Source organism: Lepeophtheirus salmonis, chromosome 5, assembly GCF_016086655.4.
Source record: "Lepeophtheirus salmonis chromosome 5, UVic_Lsal_1.4, whole genome shotgun sequence".
NCBI lineage: Eukaryota > Metazoa > Arthropoda > Copepoda > Siphonostomatoida > Caligidae > Lepeophtheirus > Lepeophtheirus salmonis.
The window spans coordinates 68,688,092-68,711,346 of record NC_052135.2 but is presented as its reverse complement, the minus strand read 5'-3'; the positions used below and the strand labels follow the sequence as shown (position 1 = coordinate 68,711,346).

General features: G+C 32.0%; 1 protein-coding gene across 1 annotated transcript; it reads left to right on the top strand.

Annotated features, from left to right (window-relative positions):
- The first annotated feature begins 1,163 nt into the window (after positions 1–1,163).
- On the top strand, positions 1,164–22,311 carry LOC121118022 (serine/threonine/tyrosine-interacting-like protein 1). Its single transcript, XM_040712558.2, has 6 exons — positions 1,164–1,533; positions 19,683–19,872; positions 19,951–20,276; positions 20,338–20,449; positions 21,812–21,949; positions 22,093–22,311. Exons 1-6 carry the CDS (start codon positions 1,307–1,309, stop codon positions 22,180–22,182), a joined length of 1,083 nt encoding a protein of 360 aa, XP_040568492.1. The 5' UTR covers positions 1,164–1,306; the 3' UTR covers positions 22,183–22,311.
- Positions 22,312–23,255: the final 944 nt, after the last annotated feature.

Here is a 23,255-nt window from a genome sequence, read left to right as displayed (position 1 = left end):
ATATGGCCTTTCAAATGTAATCTGTTTTTCCTTTCATTTAACAAGGAGAAAACGCAAGCAAGGCGGCTGAAAATGAGAATAGTGTTTATGATTTTGATACTGTAATATATCATCACGTGCAGCTTTGTTGAGAATTGACAACGATGGATTTGATCCATGGGAGATCTTTGGTGTACAGAATTTTGAGGTACTCATAAACCTTCAGCCTGTATCCTAGAGGGAACTATACGGGATTCATGGCCTTCCAATTGGATGCAGCCAGGCCTAACATCATCACTGAAGCAGGGTGTTTGGTGGTGGAGACATACAGTGCTCCTCTGCGACATCCTCAAATGTCACAACTCTACTATTGTGACTGTTGAAGACAGGCACAATAATAAAGTTCTTATCATCAGAAACGATCACAATGAGTTTGTAGGTTCCCTTGAGGTGGTTCAGGATCTTTTTTGCAGGCTTTACACGGACTGTTCTCTCCTGTTCCATCAACAAAGGCTACGGAATACGCCAAAGAGACTTTCCTTCTGCCTTTTTAGAGCCCTGGAAACCGCTGATGAGGACTTTTTTACCTTTCCGTTCATGTCAGCAATTGAAGAATACGGCTTTTTCTGTAAACCCGACTTCAGGCGATTGAAGAACACGGAGGATTTCCTGCCTGCTCTTTGAGAGTGTCTGAGGTCCTCCCCGACCTTTGGCCGCATGAATACATTCTAATCGTCTTCCTTGAGGCCTTAGTATGCTCCCAGATGGCTTCCTGGACGATCTCACGCGGAGGAGCGCTACGATCTCGTTCTTCTTCTCGTACTGTGTGCTCATGGTGGCGACTAGGACAATGTTTTGCTTAGCAATCGAGAGCTAATTATGTGTTCTACAACATTGTTCATCGAAACATTGTAAAAAAAATACTCTTAACCTCTCAAAATTTGCGATTATAGAGATGATATAATAATTATATTTGGCCCGGTATATAGATCTTGCAACAATATCTACCTTGAATGAATCTTGATAACAATTTGTGTTTAAGGCAATCATTAATTAAAATATATAAGTATATAACAATGTATGCGATTCGTATTTAAGCCTTCACTCAATTTTTTTTTTTTTTTTTCTGCAAATATTAGAAAGGGGAAATAAATGTATAATACTTTCCTAAGAAAACAAAGTTCAGTTCTCATTCTTTGTTTTGTGAGAAAAAAAGTGAATTTAATGTTAGTGAAAATGAGGAAAGCTTAATTCAATTTTATTAAAATTTTGTATTTTTGCTATAATAATTAGTGAGTGCAGTTAATCAAGGATATACATACAAATAATGGGATGTAATACAAGTCGAAATAAATCCACTCTTGCAGAAAGGATAATGGAGTATGAGAGACAATCTCTTTCGTATCTCGGATCCCTCGAAAAAGAGCCAGCCACAATTAATCCAGAGAATTATGAGCATTACATTTCACTCACAGGGTTTTATAATTTAATTCACGCTGGCTTCTGTGGGCCCTATTTATCAAATCCAAATTATTTATTGATTGTAGATTTCAGGTAAAATATTAATTCAACATTATTTACTGTATGTATTGTATATGTGGTGAGTCAACACAAAAAAAATCTGGTAAAAAATTAAAAAAGCTTCAGATTTATTTTGTACAACATACATTCCAACATTTCATAGGCATATTTGTGTCAACTATAGGCCTGGTATTCAAATTTACATGATGAAATGAGATACCCAAGAATGTTAACTATAGTTTAAAATCTTAATTCCATTAATAAAGCTTAATTTGGCTCCAATACGGCCTTTTCAAATTAATAAAATCTATCAATTTTTCAGGGAATGTTTGCTAATTTAAGTGCAATTCGTTGAGCCAATATGGGATACTCAGCATAATTTCTTGATAAAAATTGACGATAGTTTGTTGAACAGTACAAATGTAATCCAGACACACATTAGAGAAAAAATTTATGGGTAGCTTTAACACAACCCACGTACATATTTAAAAAAATAATACTAATTAGAAAATGCAAAAATGCTATCCCTTTAGTCCGGGTTTTACAATGTCCCGTACAATTGTTTCATTGTATTGCCCTTCGAAAACTCCTCATATAGGACCGATAAATACGATTACAAGTACATGCTACATTTTTGGGAGAACCGGGGCAGCTGGTGATTCTGACACAGATTTATACATATTAAATGCAGTTAACCTATAGCTTTTATACAAGTACAAACATACCTGTAACTTGCTAAATGCTTTGACGTCATAATAATGTACATATTTATTTATTTTTAAATAATAATTTATGTTCCTTGATTCAAGGTTTTTCAAAATACATATTCTATTTTATGGCGTAATCCCAACAGTATGAAAATTTACCTACTTTGGCAGTTGTTGATTTATCTAATACTATTGTTAGTTCGTTATATTATATTCCACAAGGTACCATTCAATAGTATACAATTAATGTAGATTTCACCATATATTTCTTAAGCTGTAAATTCTTCTATTTACTCCTTCTTAATAGTATTCTGAACTTAAACTATTTGAACTAAAAGACTCTAACGAAAAAAGTCGACAAGCTTATCAATTGAGAAAAAATTATAATCTTGAATTCTGATGAGTTTAAAATTGCGTTAAGTTCATCTTTTGTCTCGCGTCTTTCTTAGGAATAGGAATTTTTGCAATGAGAAAATTAAAGTATTTTCTACTCGCGCTCTTAAAATTTTTTATTTCTAGCCATTTTTATTTTTTGATATAGATTGCGTGAATGGGTTAACATAATTTAGGTACATTTTTTTTGTATTTTTCATAAGAAACTCTCTAGGCTAAATTAAAATTAGTTATATCTAAGTATCTCACAATTTTCTGACTTTTAATGGCGAATAACTAAACAGTCGGGAAAAGTTTACCAATTGACAGCCAATTTTGGAACTTTTTTCATTTGCTTTTGTGAGGAAAAGTTGAGAGATAGAATGAAGATTACTATGTGTCCAATAGCATTAAAATGTATACTATATTCTTGGTCGAATGTCAATTTTATCATACTTGCACGGATGGTCTGAAAAACTTCTGACCTCAAAACGAAGATCGCAACACTCGGTAATAAAAACTTGTCACATCTATCTAGGATTAGTTGCAGCCATTTCTGACATCAAATATTTAATGACAGCTCGATACTCGATTTTATCTATTTCACAAAAACAAGAAGGGTCTCTTGAGTCTTTTACTAAAAATAACCAATGTTGTAAATAAGAGATACGTCAACATAAAAGTAAACTAGATTGATTTATCTCAAAATGGAGAGTGAATTACATTTGTATTTTTAAACAATCTATTGTCAAATTATTCTACAAAACCCTTCGAATCTGCAGCACACTCCACTTAAAGTAACAAAAAATTCATCGTCACTATAAAAGCATGAGAAATTTGATTTGAAAGGTCATACCGGAGCCAAATGAAGTTTCTTAAATAAAATAAAAGTGAGAAACTATAGTTAATACTTTTAGATATATTTATGCATCTTCCAAGTTTGAATACAAAGCCCATAATTGACTCAAACATGTATTTTAAAAATTGGACTGTAGGTACAAATATGTAAAGTTAAAAAAATACATTGGTATTTCTTGAATTTTGTTCAAGATTGTTTCTATGGTGACGGACAAAAGATGTAGAAGTTGTAACTCTTACACATTGATAATGCAAGTTAGAAGTCCATCAGAAATCCCAACATGGACACAACATCTATAAATGATTTTAATTGTAATTGGGTTTTTCATTTCCCGGAAAACAAATTTTGCAATTATAATTATCAGAAAATAATAATTACTGCAAAATTTAAGTATTTATTTTTATATAATGTGAAGAAATAATAAATTTTGAGCTAATTTTTTAATAATTGTGAAAGTTACAACCCGATCCGGGGGCTAAATGTCTACTCGCACATCCTTAGAATATATGTTACTCTATTTTCTTCATTTAATACATGTTCAACGTTTAATTTTATTAATTATACATAATTAAATGAAGTATATACTATTATTATACTATTATATGGTTAAATACGGGATTTGCTTGGAGAAGAAATATTTTTCGGGAATTTTGTTTTATGTGTAAACTCCCGGAAAGAAACTCTACTAACTATCAACTGATTTTGAGGGTATTTTACTCCTTGAGGAAGGAAGGGTTGAGAGATATACAATTAAGATAAAATTCTTATTTATATTCCTAGATTTGTAATTTATTTATTTTATGCAATTTTGTACTTAAATAACATTTATATTCTTTGAGACACTCTTTGTGGGAATTAAGCACTCTGCAAATTATTAAAATTGTATAAGAAACAACAAGAAATCAACTTTGAAAAAAGTATGTGAAAAGGAGAAAAACGGATTTTTCTATTTCGAGCTAATTTTGTTTCATAAGAAAAGAAAAAACCTATTCTAGCACCACGAAATTAGAATCCTTAGTCTAATTTGAATGCACTATTTAAAAGTATAATACTACAAAAAAGCCCCAATCGCCTATTTAATGACAACATACTATTAAGTTAGATTATAAGGATGAGTCAATATTGATGTTGGTAGAATTAGGTTTTTAACCCGCTGATCTCAAGTTATTATTATTTTCAATCTTATGATGCCATTATATATATTGATATAATAAATTTTTTGCCATGAATTTGTTCTTCATCTATTGACGATATCTTTGATACCCGAACTTCGAAGCAATGAGACGTCACATATCGTGATGTGGAATGCAGATGAAGGATGTTTAATTATTATGGATCTCGAAAATGATTGTACGTGTTTTGTATGACCATTAGATCCATTAGAAAACAAAACTCATTGTCTTATTTGGTTTGATTATGCATGTGTTTCTTTCGTCGATCTCAATGCTCTATTGAGTCATGAAGCCTATGTGTTTGGACATTTTGGTACTTTGGATTAGGAAGATCAAATTCACAATTAGTGAACGGATAGTTTGTCTTACAACTTTTTTTTTTTCCCCCTCATGGCTATGGCTAAATTTAGATTTCAAGAACTTTACACTCATTATTTGAAAAATGGATTCACATAAAAGCAACACAAGTTGACGGAAAATTGATCTAATAACCCGTACAATCGAAATGTTAATAAAACAAAAGAAGGTATTAAACATTTTCTGGAGAAACTAATAAAGGATCGTAGTATTTTTGTCCCTGGAAGAGTGGTATCTTATTATGATCTATAAACAATTTATTTCCCAAGTCATTGGAATAGGGAATTTGTATATAATAAGTATAAGGAATCATGGGTTCGATAAATATTGCTGTATATCCACTTTTATTTGTCATTGTACGACTGTGAGTCCCGAATTGGGTATTATTGGGTGGCGAAGCGAAGATTGCCATATTTGTTACGATCATTCTCAAGAATTGGCCTCATTATTCAGATAATCTAACAAAAAAAAAATCCTTTGGTTGATTGGATATTAAATGTTAGTGACAGTATTAAGGAACACATTCACCATGCCCAAAGTGAACGTAGAGATTACACTACGAGGGTTGAATACCTTAAAAATCATCAAAATCTGTTACGTTATTAGTGATATATTTTTCTTAAGTTAAATCAATTCCTTACTCGTCAATGCAAATACGAAAGACACATTTAATTGATCTTTATAAAGTTAACTTTTTGCTATTGAGAATGGAAGGAGAAGGAACATATATATTTTGATGAAACTGAGTAGTTACATTTTTATCTAATGTGTTCAGTCTTTTTAATCTTGTTCCAATAGTAGGAAACTATTAAGGTTCAAATTGTCTGGCATATATCATGAATTGTAGCGTGTAAGTGGGGTTCTGTGTCTTGAAATTCAATTTGATTATGTGGGTAAGAAAGTTGGAATAAGATAGGAAGCTCTACTTTTTTGGAATTGATTTCCTTTTCGGAGACGAGAATAAAAATTATATCATTATGGCTTTCATAGCATGCATGATAATTTGTGGTACATTTGAGTACAAGTTTCTATACACTTTCTTGTTAAAAATCATTTTAAAAAAATTTCGCCAGACAGCAGCTTCGATTTAATTTTTAAATCCGTCAATAATCCACAAAAAGTTGAAGATTTAATAAAAGTTGTCGTCAAGACATTTACTAAATTCAATATTATATCCTTGAGGAAGAGTGAATGGCCACAAATACATGAAATTTTTTAGATTTGTATTTTGGTATTATCAGACTCAACATTCTATTTTTATTGTGCAATTAACTTATCAATCCATTTTGATCCAGAACAAGGATTCACATAAATATGCAATTTATGTAATTAAATCCCATGGAAAAAGAAAGAAAATGTATTTTTTATGCAAAGGATGTGATTTACTCAGTAAATATTTGAAGAAGGAGATTAAAAAAGGTGGAGCTTGTAAACATTGCAGGAAAAAATATCTTATAAAATTCAGCAAAATATTTATATGTACGAAATACAACTGATAACCTTTGGATGGACTTGAATCTCGATCCTAGTGCTCCTCCACAAAGGATTGTCAGAGAAAGCTATATGGGAGAAGACTAACGCTTGTATGTATTCATGCGGTTGAAGATCGTGGAGGACCTCAGACACTCACGAAGAGGAGTTAGGAAATCCTTCGTGTTCTTCAGTCGCCTGAAGTCGGCCTCCAAGAAAAGCCGAATTCCTCCATTGCTTACATGGACAGTAAGATGAACAAGTCCTCGTCAGTGATGTACAGGGCTCTAAAAAAAAGGCAGGTTCTCTTTGGCGTATTCCGTGGCCTCTGTTGACAGAACAAGAGAGAAAAGTCCGGGTAGAGTGTACAAAAAAGATTCTGTGAACCATCTCAAGGGAACCTACAAACACATTGTGATCTTTTCTGATGAAAAGACCTTTACTGTTGACCCTGTCGACAAGAGGCAGAATAATCGAGTAGTGACATTTGAGGATGTCGCAGAGGAGCACTCTATGCCTCCACCACCAAACACCCTGCTTCAGTGTTGATGTTAGGCCTGGTTAAATCCAACATGAAGGTAATGAATGCCGTGTGGTTCCCTTTAGGATACAGGCTAAAGGCTGGTGAGTACGTCAAAATTCAGGAGACCAAAGTTATCCCATAGATCCACTCCATCGTTGGCAATTCTTCCTGGATACACAAGATGGAGCATCTGTCCACAACGTAAAGAAACCCCCAAGAGTGGCTCCGGGCCGAAATGTAATTCTAGGAAAAGGACTTCTGACCACCGCAGAGCCCAGACCTCAGCTCGTGTGAGGCGCATATTGAGTCCACATCTTGCAGGAGACGCCACAACAGCACCAGCGCCCTGGAAATCTCCGTCAATAAGGTACGGGCCTCCATGAGAGCCAAGTACGTCCAGAGGGGCTGCAGCAACTTCCACCACCACTTGGAGCTCGCCATCAATTCTGAGGGTGGATACATTGACCAAAATTTGTTCTTCGTGTTTCAATTAATAATTGATAAACTTGTTTCCAAATTCACCCAGGATCCTGCCATGGATTTCAATACTTTAATAACTGTTGCTCCGGTTTTGTGGTCGACGATATTGTTTGATATGAGGTAGTTTAGAAGTTATCAATAGGGCCTAAGGTAGTTCTATTAAAATACATGGAAAATTACCCCTAAATTTGGCTTCTAACAATTCATAAGATCCTAATTAACCCCATAATAGATTAATATTTGAAGAAATTATTTTAATTTTACTATTTTTAATAACAAATATGCAAAAAAGAAAACATTAAATAATGAATATCGAAGAAAATAAATATTTAATTTATATTTCTTTTATTATGAATTATTTATTTCTTTAAATCCATTTTGAGGTTCATACTTTAAGTAAATCGTAGCAATTCGGGATATGTTATTTTAGATTAAGGAATTAAATTGTGCAAGACGACTTCTGCAATTACTTTTTCCATTGTTATTCTTGTTGTGATGGCAACAATACGAAATTTTTAGCACATATTATAATAAATAAAATGCAATGACTCAGATAATACGAAAATTGATGATATCAGCCTAGGAAGGGGGATAATATTTCATTGTATGTGAAGTAATCCTTTACTGCATTGTGCTTTTTCTAATTAATTATTTTCGCAAATAATAAATTAAAATACATACATAAAATCATATTTTCTGTAAAACCCGCAAGCTTATTTAAAAAGAAATGCTATTAATTCGACACTATTAATTGATTATGGGCTGTAGCCCCCCAAATTAAGAATCTTTTTTTTTTTTTTTTAATTTAATATTTTTGTGAATATGTAGCCATAGATTTCTGGAAAAAATTAATAAAAAATTAAATTTTTTTGTGAATAACTTTAGAATTTTGACATTTTTTTCCAAGAATTTAAGTTTTGAAATTTTTTGTGAATAGCTATGGATTTTTGAATTTTTTCTAAAAACTTAATATTATATTAAATTAATATTTAATTTTTTCTTCCAATTCCAACACTTAGTTTTTGTAAATAACTATAGATATTTTTTTTAAATTTAATTTTTTGTCAGCAGCTTAGGATTTTATAATTTTTTCCCAACAAAATAAATTTTTTGAGTACAGTTACGAATTTTTTTTTTCAAAAAATTTAATTTTTTGTGAATAGCTATAAATTTTTGAATTTTTTTTCCAAAAAATTAAATGTATTGTCCACAACTGTGGATTTTTGATTTTTTTTTCCCCAAAAATGTTTAATTTTTGTGAATAGCAGTGAAATTTTGAAAATATTAAAAATATTTGTAATTTTTTTTTCGACATTTTTTGTAAAAAAATATAATTTTTCTAATTTTTTATCCAAAAAATTGTAATTTTTGGTGTTTTTTTTTTTGTCCATCTTCAATCTTAATATTGCACATCTATGATATTAAAGCAAAGTGTGTCTGTTCTTCGACCCCTAATAATATCCGGTGCAATCTCGGTTACTACCGCTAGTTTATAATAACTATAAATGTATTTATACCCACTTTTGTAGTATGGTAGTGTCTCAACGATATCCATAGCCAAAACTATCAAATAAAGTGCTGAAAGATGACTATTAGCTTGAGTAGATTCCTCGGTGTACGATAGAATAATTTTTGTAACAGGCTATGTACAAAAACGTTGTGGTAATATCGTTGTGAGACAAACACCGCCTCGAACCCCAGCAGTTCACCTACACAACCTCTGTGCGAAGTTGTATTATAGATTATTAGAAGGGTTATTTACAGTGGCGGCGGTGGAGTTTATACTTCCTTTGGGTCCTTAACTTTCCTTAGGCTATAACCTGATGTACTAACCCAGCAGTTAGCCTACACAACCCGTGGGCCAGGATGTATTAAAGCATATTAGAAGGGTTCTATCCTGGCATATATCTCCATTATCAGAGACGTCAGTAGGAAAAGGCTGTAGCTCCTTCTCAAATTAAGGATTTTTTTTATTCTTACCAGAAAATTTAATATTTCAAATTTCACTAAATTTTTGAACTTTTTTTTCTAAAAAAATTGAATTATCTGTAAACAGATATATATTTTCCGAAAAATTTAATAATTGATTTTTTTTTCCAAAAGATTTTATATTTGAAATTTAAATTTAGAATTTTTTTCATTTTTTTGAATAGCTCTGGTTTTTGAAATTCCTTTCCAAAAAATTCAATTTTTTATAATAAATAAGAAAAATTACAATTTTTCTTTAAAAAAATTGTAATTTTTGAACTTTTTTTTCCCACAAAATTCCAAAAATCAAGCCCCCTTAAATATAATCCTGTGGACGCCCCTGATTCTTCAACAGTTTAATTGTCCGAATATAATATAAATTGCAACGAAATTACACACGATAATATTGTCTTACAATGATATTACTTCAAGATGTCATTGTCCACAGTGTTTTTGTCCCCCAATGATAATGTACACAACAATATTAATACGCAACGATATTACACAATGTTTTGTCCGCAACCTTTTAACACAATCATTTTACAGTCGTACTGATATATTTTTTTCTTTGTAAAGTGTCCCTTTTTATTATTCCAAATGATGACGTCACGGTATATATATATACGTAAACAACTTTTTCTTGTTAATCGTTGAATTTACATTGTTAATTCAGATAAAAGGGATAAACTCCTCGGGGTTGCATAGTTCGTTTAAACGCAGAGCTTTCCAAACTATTTTAGACCATAGACAACTTGTAGATTTTTGTTTTCCGTAGATCACCTATTGAATTCTCTTTCTTGAAGTTTATTTGGACGGGGAAATCCAATTTCATAAAGCAAATTATCATGCTGATTAATTATTTTTGATAGTTTATTTGAAAAATGATGACACACATGACCATTTCATTCGGTTTGGTGATCATATTTAGAAGAAATACCCGTACCGTAGACACGGCTTTGAAAATAAACAGGGGATTTGTGTGGCCAGTATTATACTAAAATTGCCTTCATATATTTAAATATTTTATTTTTGTATCGGATAATACTATTTGTATAATTTTTGGAGAGGGCACAGGTATCTTATGGCACTGAATGTATTAAATAAAAACATAATAAAAGTTGTTTGTTTAATTAAAAATAGGTCAAAATATACATTAGCAAAAGAAATTTCTAAATCAAAATGATTTAAACACAATCTTTTCATCATAAAAATATTTTTTTACTTGTTATAACTAAATATATTTGTAATAACTAATTCGTAAATTGGCCATTTTTTTTTTTTTTTCCTCAATTTTACTTTAGTATTTTTGAGCTTAAGTTTGTAATTTAGGTACAACTCGTATTCTTGTCTTGTTGTTACAATAAAGATAATTAATCAATTCCTTTTGCCAACTAGAATAAAGTTCAACAAGAGGATCAGTCACACTCTTTTAAACGTTTCCACTTTTATCAGTGCCATCCTCATGAAGACTTTGAAATTCCTACAATTTATATTCAAACTGTTGGTAAAATATCAATAATGCCTCTTAAGGAATGAAAAGGCCTCCTCAAGAAACATGCATCGTTCAAGAATTAGTTGTTTGAACATAAAGTTCAGTGCCACTTGTATTCCATGGTCTGAGCAATCACTTTGAATTATAGAAGCTTCTTGTGGGAGCATTTCTCATCGCCACACCATGTATATAGTCACCTTGGATTCTCACTTTGATCGAATTATTTTCAAATTGGACAGTTGTAATAAAAAAGAAAAGAAAAAATAATTTTATTGAAAAAACGGAAAATCCAATAAAGATTGGAACGAAACAAATGAAAAAAAAGAAAACTATTACACACGTAAAATTGCAAGAAAATAATTATTCAATCGATTTAGTAAGAAGAATTGAAACCGCACTAAAGCCTCTTCTCACGAGGTATGAAGATGGAAAATCTATCAATAACTTTCTTGCAATAGCCCATGAAGTAGAATACGCAAAAGGGATTTCTGAACTATACCTTAAGTACTTCGTGTCATCGTATTCCCATCAGTCCTTCTTGTAACATGACATCTGCTTCTTCAATTTCATATTATGGGTTGATCATCCATGGTCCATAGTCAAAAAATCACCAAACCTGCTCCAAAAATCTTCATGCAGAACATTTAATTGTTGAACGTAGACCCAAACTTCATCATCCTGGACGTTTGTCGATGTCAAGTTGAAAATTCAAGCCTTCCATTATCTGCTTCATCAAATCAATTTTACCAAGAAAGGCTGCCACATAGCACTCACAAATAAAATATGCATTCAAATAATTCTATTAAATTTTATTAATATTTATGAATAAATATGCATAATGTAATTTTTATTTTGCTAACATAGACATTTAACAGCTCTATGTCAACTCCTAAATGAACACATTAGGAACCAGTATTTTGGAGTAATATTCAAGTATACTCGACGTCCTTAGTGGACAAAAAAGTAATCGCTTAGCACGGTGTTACCTCGCTAACAATCGTATACCCTTTGTATTTTGTTGTCAGCTGTCGATTCCTTCGTCGTGCTTTATACGTCATGACTATTTCATAATTCATTCTTTTTGATCAATAAACAAAGTAATAAGTTATTCTATACTTTTGCTCCGTTCCCAAAAGAGCAAGGATACAATTTCTTCTAAATCCCTTGTCGTTTATATAATATATATGTTACGGGCAATGTGGGAAATCGGATAATTTGCAAAATGCCCGTTAGAGTGGTCATGTTACGCTCATTTACATTGACAGATTAAAGGATTATGGGTAATTTGATTATTAAACAATTCATTGCGAGGAGTTTCATCATTAAAGGATTTGATTATAGTACAATTTGATAATCCAGTACAGATATGTCCAGCCTGTAGATCGCGGGCCGCATTTTGGGCCGCCTAATGTTTAGCTGTACTATTCATTCTCAATTCAAGTGGTATTTTTAGCAAAGTTCTCGAAGGAGAAGAGAGGTAGAGCAGAAGGTATGGCCACACTCAAGGCGCAGACCCCTTTTTGCAGTTTCCTGAGAAGTTAAGTAATTCAATTAAGTACACATGTCAATCTTTGAATTAAGTTCTATACTTTCCTTTTAAAGTAATTTAGCCTTTTATCCAAAGCTAGAACCTGTTTTTGATGTAGTCCAGATTCTTGAGACTCTAATAGACTGGCCAGATTAGCTTTTTTAAGCGGTTTGGCCTTGAAAAAATATATTTGGCTTTTTTTATGTATGGTCTATTATTGAAATAAATTTGTATTCAATGGTTTTGTTCTATAAACCCATTTATCAAGAAATTCAACTGCGGCCCATTAAAATATTTCAAGTGGCAATGCGCCCCATTATATTAAAAGGCTAGATACTCCTGATCTAGTACATTTTCATTGAAATTTATATTGTATTCAGACAACCAAACTATAATGTGATAAAAAATTATTCACAAGAGACTTCATTTTATTTTGCAAAATATAGCCCTGCCAACAGGTTTTGCAGGGGTATTATCCCAAGCTTCAAGGACCCCATTATAATATCCTATGATACATCCCCATCCAAGGGTTGTGAAAGTGAGCCAGGGCCGAAAAGGTGGGTCATTAGCCACTGCCACCGCTTCATTGTGCGTCAAGAACCGTCGTTATTCACACAACTCAAGGGATTGAAATTTATTTTGGTATTATACTTGGTGGGCTCTGTAAAGGTATGTGTAACTTTGGGTTAACAGGAGGATTCAGTTTTGTTTTATTTTTAATACTAAAATTTAATTCAAATATGTGAGCAATTTGAATGAACGTGATAAAATGTTGCTATATCAGGATGACTACAGCAACAATTAAAGATCTAATACAAAATTACATTAGAATTGTTGATCTTATATAATAATCTTCTAACTACAGGGCTGTATATTTCATATAAATTTTATTAGTTTCTTCAAAATAGATATGAACAAAAAACTTATTTAAATATACTTTTCAACATCAAATGTTATGATTTCAAAATAAATATCTATTTGAACATACCTAATATTACTTAATATTTTACCTTAATAATTTTACTTAATATATTCTAAACATAAACAAATTCACCAAATAAACTACTTTTTTAGCATGTTGTGCTATTATGGCATTTGCTATTACAGAGGTGTCCCTTTTTTTGTAGATGAACTTATTTGTTTGGGGTCTGTATAATTGCAATACTTAATGCTTTGTTCATTTCCATCTGAGAGAATTGATGCAGTCAGTCGCAATGTAACTTCCTTCTCTTTGAATCCTTCCTTTGATTTAAGAGACTTACATTGGCCCCGATTTGATTTTTCAACTAAAATGTAACAACTACTCATAATCTATTGTGACGATCAATTTTAGCTAAATGAAGGGCAATTTGGGACACATCCAAAAAATTAATAAGAATAAAAAATTGTCATCCCCGATCAATCATTATTTCTAGTTTACTTTTGTGTTGACGAACCAAATTTGTGTTCTCTCTTGTGTTATCCGATGGATCAAATTAACCCTTTTTCAACTTGAAATATGAAAAATAACTCTTATTGATATTTTTCAGACATGAAACTTCCTTACGTTTCCTAAATAGACCTCAACATTAGAGATAGTAAATCATTTTAACTTTGTATCATTAAACTTTTACTCAAAATGAATTTTGTACATTAATTGTCTTAGGGGAAATTTGGACCCAGTTATTATATATGATATTTTATGTTATAAAGATTCAAAATAAACATATGAAAACCTTGAAATATGAAATATTTATGGATATTCGTTCGTAGAATAAATATGACCATTTTCTGCAGAGATATGTATATCCAGAATAAGAGCACCGAAGAAACAAAAGATTTATAGCTACAAAAATGTATAAAACGACATATTTATATACATCAGCGTTACCTAAAAATATTGATCCAACAGAGGTAAACACATGCATATGAATTAGTATAAAGCCACATAATATCAAAGCAAAGTAAAAAATTACAAATGGAATCAAAAGTAACTCGATAAAATATCCTGGATTAAAATTATTCAGGATGAAGAATTTGAGGAAGATGTATTTGAAGAAAAAGGTGTGTGGACAAAAAGTCCACCGTCAAAACGTGGACAGGCAGAATGTCAACTGACAAAACGTGGAATGGACAAAAAGTTAAATATACAAAACGTTGACCAGACAAAACGTCGACCGTAGAATATATAATGAGGGACTCCTCCAAATGATGTTGCAACATAACCCATTCAGACATTTCCCACCTGAAACATAACACCCCACTACCACCACCACTCTTATATAAACTACCAGTAAGGGATCCTTCCAAACCCCTTATAAAACCCCAATGTTAGGCTGTTTTAGGGTACCCCTGTGTCTCAAAATGGGATGAAACCTAATGCCACTATTTAAGTAACCACTAAGAGCTCACCACAATACCTCATTCACACCTCAAATGTTGGGGCTCTTTTGGGGTGCTTCCGGACACCAAAATGAGATTAAACCCACCGCCACTACTTACATTTACCCCCGAAGTAAACCGAAATTGGAGGCAGTTTCGGGTTTCATCTCGTTTTAGGAACTGGCGGTATCCGAAAGCAGCCTCAACTTTCTGGATATAAATTGAGGGGTTGGAAGTGGCCCTTGGAGGTTACTTTTCTGACAGTGGTGGGTTTCATCCCTTTTTGGGACCTGGCGATACATGAAAACATCTCAACTTTCGGGTTATAAATGGGGTGTGAGGGCGGAGGGCCATTACTGCTTTTTATGTAAGGAGGGGCGGGAAATGTATGTGAGAAGTGAAAAAAGAATATCATAAAATATATTTTGCCATCCAAAAAGTATGAAAATGGGAATAAAAATTAGTTAATATCTTTAATAAATATGAAAATACGGATATTTTAAAAATATGAACATTGCATGGGTCAGAATTTATAATTTTACACTTCCTATTTTATATTCACAAGAAAATAATTGAATAAATAAGAATACTTAATATGAAGTAACGTTATAACTATTAATTTTTGCGGAATAAATTGGGTTGTTGAGAGGGGGCTTAAAAGTAATTTAATTAAGAGCAATGGGTTTCATCTCATTTTGGGGTCTGGGGGTACCCAAAATAGCACCAAATTTCGAGTTATAAATGGGGTTTGTGAGGGCTCCTTACTGTTGCTTTATGTAGGGGAGTGTTGAGTAAATATTGGGGGCGGGAAAGATCTGGAGTGAAAGGTTTTAGAAACTGTTTTTCATATTTGAAAATGTAATATCTTCCGGTTGACATTCTGTTGGTTGACATTTTATACGGTCGACGTTTTATTCATTCGATGCTGTGTTTATTCGACGTTTTGTCGCTTACAACTTAAAACGATTACTCCTGGTCCCAGAAAGTATGCCAAGCTATATTGACCGGCGTCGATCTATCCTGGGATGAGACAACATATAATCTTAGGGACGCGGAGAGTGGAAGGTATTTTTCATAATATTCATCGAATAAGTTATAGCTGGATGGTTTGAAAAGTTTCCCACCTCCACGTGAAGATGGCAGCACTCATCAATAAATGGAAGTCACATCTAGCTAGCATTTGTTGACAGTTACTCACCAAAATTTTAGCCATTTTGGACATACATCTGTTATGTGTAACTAATTAGGTATTACATAATTTATCCGAAACTTCAAATATACACGTTATTTTATGGGATATTTTTAAAAGCTGGTCATTTTGACCCTTGGTAACGGATGAGTATACAATGTACAGACCATACGAGGGTTAAAGAAAACTTTTTGTATGTTTTTCTTTCCTTCATTTAAAATGTTGTTGTTTTTTAAGTCGATCTTTAACATGCGCCAAGAAACTAAACATTTCATGAATTATAAAAAAAAAGTCCTGGGGTAGAATGTAAAAAGGAATATATCTGGGGGTCCATTATACATATTATGTGCTCCGTCAATACAAAAGCAAGCATGAATTATTTGAATTCATACAACTAGTTATGTAATAATATACTACTATAATTCATAGTTACCGTCCATATCTATGATTAATTATTCATAATACTCCTCTAAATACTCTCCAAATTACACATAAATCTCGCCGTTTATAATTAATTAAAAAAATCAAATAGATTGTACTGATTATAAGGTGACCAACTGTCCACTTTTTGCAGGACAATAATGTTAAAAGAGGATATGTCCGGTCAAAAACTGATAAATCTGAAATAAGGCAATTTAATACATGACCCCCCATCTTTGGTGTCGGGGTCAATACAATATAAACCCTTAAAATATCAGTATAAATTTGTTTTGTGACCTTTTTATGACTAATTTACAATGGTTAATCTGACAAACTCCTCTTTATACATATGAATAAATTTCAGAAAGGTCTTTAGGGGACAAAGTATCTTTTGTTGAAAAAGTCATCCATTTTTTTTAGATTTACAAAAAAAAGAAGCTGGGAATTAAGCAACTTTTGATTCTGTCAATATTTGATTATGATCTGTATGTCCTCATTATGGCTCACAAAGTATAATTAATCAAAGTAACTTTAAAAAATCCGAACAAGCTGCTGACAATACATTTTTTACAGACACTGTATGCCTGTTTTTGTATTGACGGAGCAAATAATATAATAGATTCAATTAGGTAATTAAAAAATAAAGATATCTACTGTATAAACGCATGATTATATATGGGAGAGAAAGACTGTACGGATTGAAATAGGTCAAAAAGTTTACTTGTATTTCATTTAACTTTATTTTTGTCCGTCTCTTTCTTTACTTTGAAACTTTGTATGACGACGTGTACAATATACATACATAGCTTGAAAAAATGTAGATAATTCAGGATAATTGCCAAGTGTGTAAATTTCATTATGTCTGTAAAGGAGTTGATCATTTACCGGGAAATTGCCTTGTGCCGGAATCCCGATAGTTAATAATATATTACATTTAAAGCTATTCTTATCTAAAGAAACTCTATAGGAAGACATGGTTCAAACACTCTCCATCAAAAAATGATTGGGGTTGGGGCTTTTGTAGAGCGCGAGGAGAATAAACAATCATATTTAACTACAAAAATTATCATCCCTAACAATAATAGGACTCAAAAGATGATGAACATAGCAGACTTGGATCATTTTAAAAATGAGAGTTAAAGCTGATAATTTTTTGTTACATTGTTTATATTTATTAGAATCCATCTAATCCGGGGATTTTCATTGAATCGCTTTAGTCCTTTTATTATCATCACTATTAGTTTACGCGTTGTTTTTAGAGCCAGGGGGTTCCAGCCTTTTTCAATTATGTAGCCTGGGATCTCTAAATAGAAACCCTAGTGTGTACGTCTTATACCGTAAAATGATGATAAATAGTATTGTTGATAAGCTATATATATCATATAAGATAAATTAATGAGTGTTTTTTTGCAGAATAATATTATTTTTAATTAATTAGATTCATTATTCAAACACAAAACAAACACTTGGCTGATATTTTGTTTATTCCTCAATACATGAGTAATTTCCAAAATGAATAATTCATTATGTCGAATGATGATGATTTGATAACGGAGAAGTGATTAACACTTCTTCAATTCGAATTGCTGTTGTATTTGTTTATTATTCATTTTATTTAAAGTACTACAACGCCAAAGATTCCAAATACATTCGAACCATATACAACTGTGTTGTGTTTATATATTGATCATTGTACATTCGGCAAATTGTCTTAAGGGGAAATTTCATTCGGCAAATTTGATTTTGGCCAATTGTCCATGTACAGTATTATACATATGTATTTAAAATTCGCGCTCACATTTGGAATATTTTTGATAACAGTACACTACATCCAAATATAATGGTCGTACAAATATTCTAATAAGTATTTGTACAATCCTCGCTACCTTTTTTATTCCTCGCAACTGTTTCTCTTCCAAAAAGAAACACTAAAAAAAGAGCTAAAATCAGTTGATAATAGTTGGCCGATTCCTCCCAGTTATGGAGTTATTATTCAATTAAAAGTTGCATGGAATTGTGTACAGCAGCACTTTACTCAGAGTTTATTGAAATTCAACCAATCAACAACGTTCTGAACACTGTTAGGCTAAAGGAAGCAGAAAGATCAGGACTGAGAACCAAAAAATAATTTATTTTTTGTTTTAGTGGTTAACACCGTCTGAATAATCCCCTTTATAATAGTTTTTTTTTTTTTAATAAAAAAAGTTTGGACATAACTTTAACATCCGACCTTGTGATTTTGATATCTTTATGTAGATACATAAAGATATCAAAATCAAATAAACAATGCCCAAGAATGTCAAAAATGCTGGCAATTAATTAATGATTTTTATATACCTACATACCTGATTTCCCATATGTTTATTGGTACTTTGATCGAGGGTACGACCTTTATTTAATAACCAACACGTTTTTCCTTGAAATGGATTTTCTTCTAAACTTCATCCGATTCTAATAATAACCAACGCCGATTAAAAGCTTAATCAAAACAAATATTATTATTATTTAATATAATCGCTTTTGGCGTCAATAACGGCCTCGACCCTACCTCGAAAATGGGTGCAGGTCTTGATGACAATCTCTCTTACCAAATTCCAGAATTTCTCTTGCATCCTGAAAATCAGTTTGGATTTTGTGTAGCAGGAATACCACTTAACTGCGCCCCACACAAAGAAGTACATGGGGTTGAGGAACAGGTGGCTTGTAGGGCAAAAACTGGGCCCAACAAAATATTAAAAAATTGATAACCAGGTAAACGTTTTCTTTGCAGTGTGGTATAGAGCAAAGTAATTATCACCTCCTGACCCTCTAGAGTCTAGGCAAAGGAACTGTCTAGGCTTAAAAAGTTTGCAATCTCTACATTTGCAACAAGGACACTCACCTTTTCCACCTTTGTGGATTAATTAATTCGTCGATCCATGCTATTTTTTTAAACTGATGCTAAACACTTCTGGCTCGCCACCAAAACAATCAACAACGTTCTACCTATGAATGTGAGGCTATCGCAGACTCTTAAAGTTCGTTGTTAAACAAGGGTCGCACGGTGTACATATGTCAAAATAGAGGGTTCGTAATGTATCCCTCCCCCCTCACTAACACAAAATGTACAACATTTTATCGTCAACTGTCGATATTTCCGCTTCTTTTCTTCTAATTAGTGGTCTGAACGTTGATTGGTTGGATTGTAATTCCCTCATATCAAGATGATGTAAACAATTATCCCAGTTTTTTTAAAACCATTGTTCTAAATAATAAAATGCACCATTTTAATCTTATATTTGCAGATTCATTGAAGAATACTTGGAGAGCCACGTGGTAACTGCAATTCATCATACCCAAGTGGATTGGTATTCAGCTATCGACGAGAGTCTTCGGAGCTACTCCTCTATTATTTTGTATGATGATGATGGAGCCTCGTCCGCAAACCTACGATCTTTCATCAAAAGGATAGCCAAAAAGCTTTCAGCACATCAAGTAGGTATTAAGCCGTGTACTTTATCACAACTGTGCACATGGAAATAAAGGAAAGTATCACTATTCCTTGTTAATTAGATAGAGGCCTTCTGTTTGCTAGGAGGTATTAAGTCCCTGAGTGAAGAGTTTCCACATCTTGTTATTCATCCTTCCTCAAATCCTATAGAAAGACAGTTAAACGAATCTGAAATTTATGCATCCAATTCTCTTCCCCAATTTCAAGAAAAACGGATTTTAGAGAGCAAATCAGTCTCATGGATGCCAACTATCATTTCATTTCCACGAAATTTCTCTCAATACGGAGTGGGCGAGAAGAGTAGAATATTTTTAGGCTCTTTGGAACAAGCAGATAATCCCAATGTTGCTCAGCATCTTGGAATCACTCATATTCTTAGTATTGGAAGGTATTTTTTAACAAATTTAATCAAACATCATTGGGATAAATGTACATTATTTTTTTTTCAGAGGTCCTGAAGTTCGAAGGAATCAAATATCTTACCTCGGTCTTGATGGAGAATTAAATTTCTTTCAAACTCTTATTGATGCATGTAAACTCATTAGAAAATTAGTAATGAAGGTAAAATGATATATAGCTGAAGTGGCGTAGTTAGATTTTCAGACCTGGAGGGACAATGATTTTTTTTCTTTGGGGGGTGATCACGCCCCAGGATTGACTGTAAAAAAGAAGAAAAAAGGGATTTTTGTAATTACAAAAAAAAGATTCAAGTTTATTATCTAAAAAAATCAAATTTAAAAAGAAAGAAAAGGCTTCAGGTCCCACCTACGTTAAAATCGGTCCTGGGAGGGTAGTTGAAGAGTGGATGATTTTTTTTTTTTTTTTTTTTGAGGGGATATTTTTAATTTAAATGATTTTTTTTTTAACTAAAGCTCTAATCTCTCTCAGTTTTAAGGTAGTGTCTGGCTAAATATTGAATCTTAAATGAGTTAAATTTAATATTCAATTGAGATTCATACTAATTAATCTTATAATTTTTAATAATGAAAAATTGTTTTGATCTTTCTTTAATTTTATACATTCATTTTCTATATTTAACATAAAATTGCTATTGTGATAAAATAATACTCGTGTAAGGGGGATCACTCATCAACTGTCCTCCTTTGTACAAACATGTACTCTTTCTTCATCCAGAAAATCGAATTAACCCATAAAAAAAAAAACATTTCTAAAAAAATTCCAGCAGATGGTCTGGAGAGGATATATTAAGAAAATATGTTCGGGTAAAAGTGAACATATGTATATCATCAGAAAAGTTTTATTTAAACTGCAATTATTGGACCTTTCTTTTCAAAAAGGGTGGACGGAGCCGGCATTCTCTCAGTTAAAATCCTTTGGCGGTGGATGAATCCCTCGTTCTTAGGAGTCTAAGCCCTTTTTATATCTAATAGATAAATAAAAGTTAGTGTTGGATCAGTCCTAGGGCTGATCGCCTTATCATACATTTTTCACCGCCCCTTTCAGTCTTTTTTTTTTTTTTTTTTTTTTTTTTTTTTAATCAGTCAGATCTTTTTGGTCCATTCAACGGTAGACAGGACTGATATATTCAATCTTTCAGTCCTACAATCCTAGCTATCTTTTTATTTTCTTCACTTATAGCTAGGATTGAAGAATATAACAACTAAGAAAATAAAGAATCATAGCTAAAAAGGATGATAACACGTTCTATATAGTCACACATCTCCTGCAGGTATCTTGTCTCTTTGAAAGAAGTAATGAATTATGATGTAACGTACGTGATTCAAATATGGTAGTTAGTATTCACTACGTAAATTCAACTGCTGTAGTTTCTACAAAAGACCGATAAGGATCCGTCCTAGGACTGACAAATTTATTAGAGCCGGACAGATAGAAATGCAGTCTTTTTTTTTTTTTTCTTTCTTTTTACCGTTCCAACAATAATAATACATCAATTTCTTTCAGAATGGACAAATATTAATTCACGGAATGGAAGGTTTGAACCGATCTGCAGCAGTTGTGATAGGCTATTTAATGATCTCCGGTCCATTTTTATTGGATGAAGCTTATTTTTACCTTCAAGTCCAAAGACCATTTTTATCGGTAAAAACATTTCTAAGTTATACAAATATTAGGGTAACCGCTGAACATATTTTGATTCCCAAAAAGTGTTCATGGAAAAAAAACGATTGCTCACCCTATTGTATACATGTTAAATAAAATGCAGTTTTATTTTACATTTGCAGATTGATGACGAAAGTCTTCGTTGTTTATCCGAATGGGAACGGTATATTTTTGGATCAGAGGTTACGGATCTGAATATGCTTTGGAAATGAATCGACATTAACTCTCCCAATACTTTTATTTATAAATAAAAAAACCACAAACTTAATATATAATTAAACTTGTCTTAGTCTTCAAACTCAAGAAATTACTTATGATGTGAATAAAAAGTCTTATTTGAATCCGAATTTGTTGTTCTTTACCTACTGGGATACTAACACATTTAAAACTGTACTATACTTAACTGATATTGGAATAGGTTGGGCTTGCAGCCCCACTACCTTATTAATAAAATTGGCATCGACCCACATAACCCTTCAAATCTTTGACCCCCACACGATGTTACCCCACTAACACAACACCGTTTCTTATTACAGCTGTCAATTTTTCTGCGCATTTCCTCATAATCAATGTTCTCAACGTTGATTGGTTACATGGGCTCCTGCTAAACTGTGAATAATTAACAACTATATTATCTACCAACCTATATATTAGGCTTTATTATTTTCCTGGAAATTGTCGATGAGTGGGATCCCGGGAAACAAATTCAAAAATTTATTGATCTCAGGAAATATAAATAATGTGAAATGAAAGTTTTTCTTTTTGTACTTTAAGTAGAAATACTAAATTTTAAAGAAGTCTTATTCGTAATTTTCATTTCTTCATTTGATCATTATTACTAATAGATAACTAAGCATTTTTGAATTATTTTTGAAAAAAATTATTTTTTTGTTAACAACTGTAAATTTTTTGTCAATAGTTGTGGATTTTTGAAAAAAAAATTAAATATAAAATTGTATATTTGAAATTTTTTTCCAAAAAATTTTAATTTTTTGATTTTCTTTCTTCCAAAAAATACAAAAACTAAGCCCCCTAAAACATTATCCTCTGAACGCCTTTTATAGCAAAATAGTATTTTTTAACTATTATTTAAAAATTTGAAGAATCTGCTCCGGGATTTATTTGTTTTAATCATCCCATAATAATTAAATGAAGATTACAGGTATTATTAAATAATTAAATACGGGATTTTCCGTAGGTGTAAAACCCCGGGAAAACAAAGATCCCGGGAGAGAAACCAGCCTAGACATGTATGTATTTTGTACATATACTTGTATCATCATCA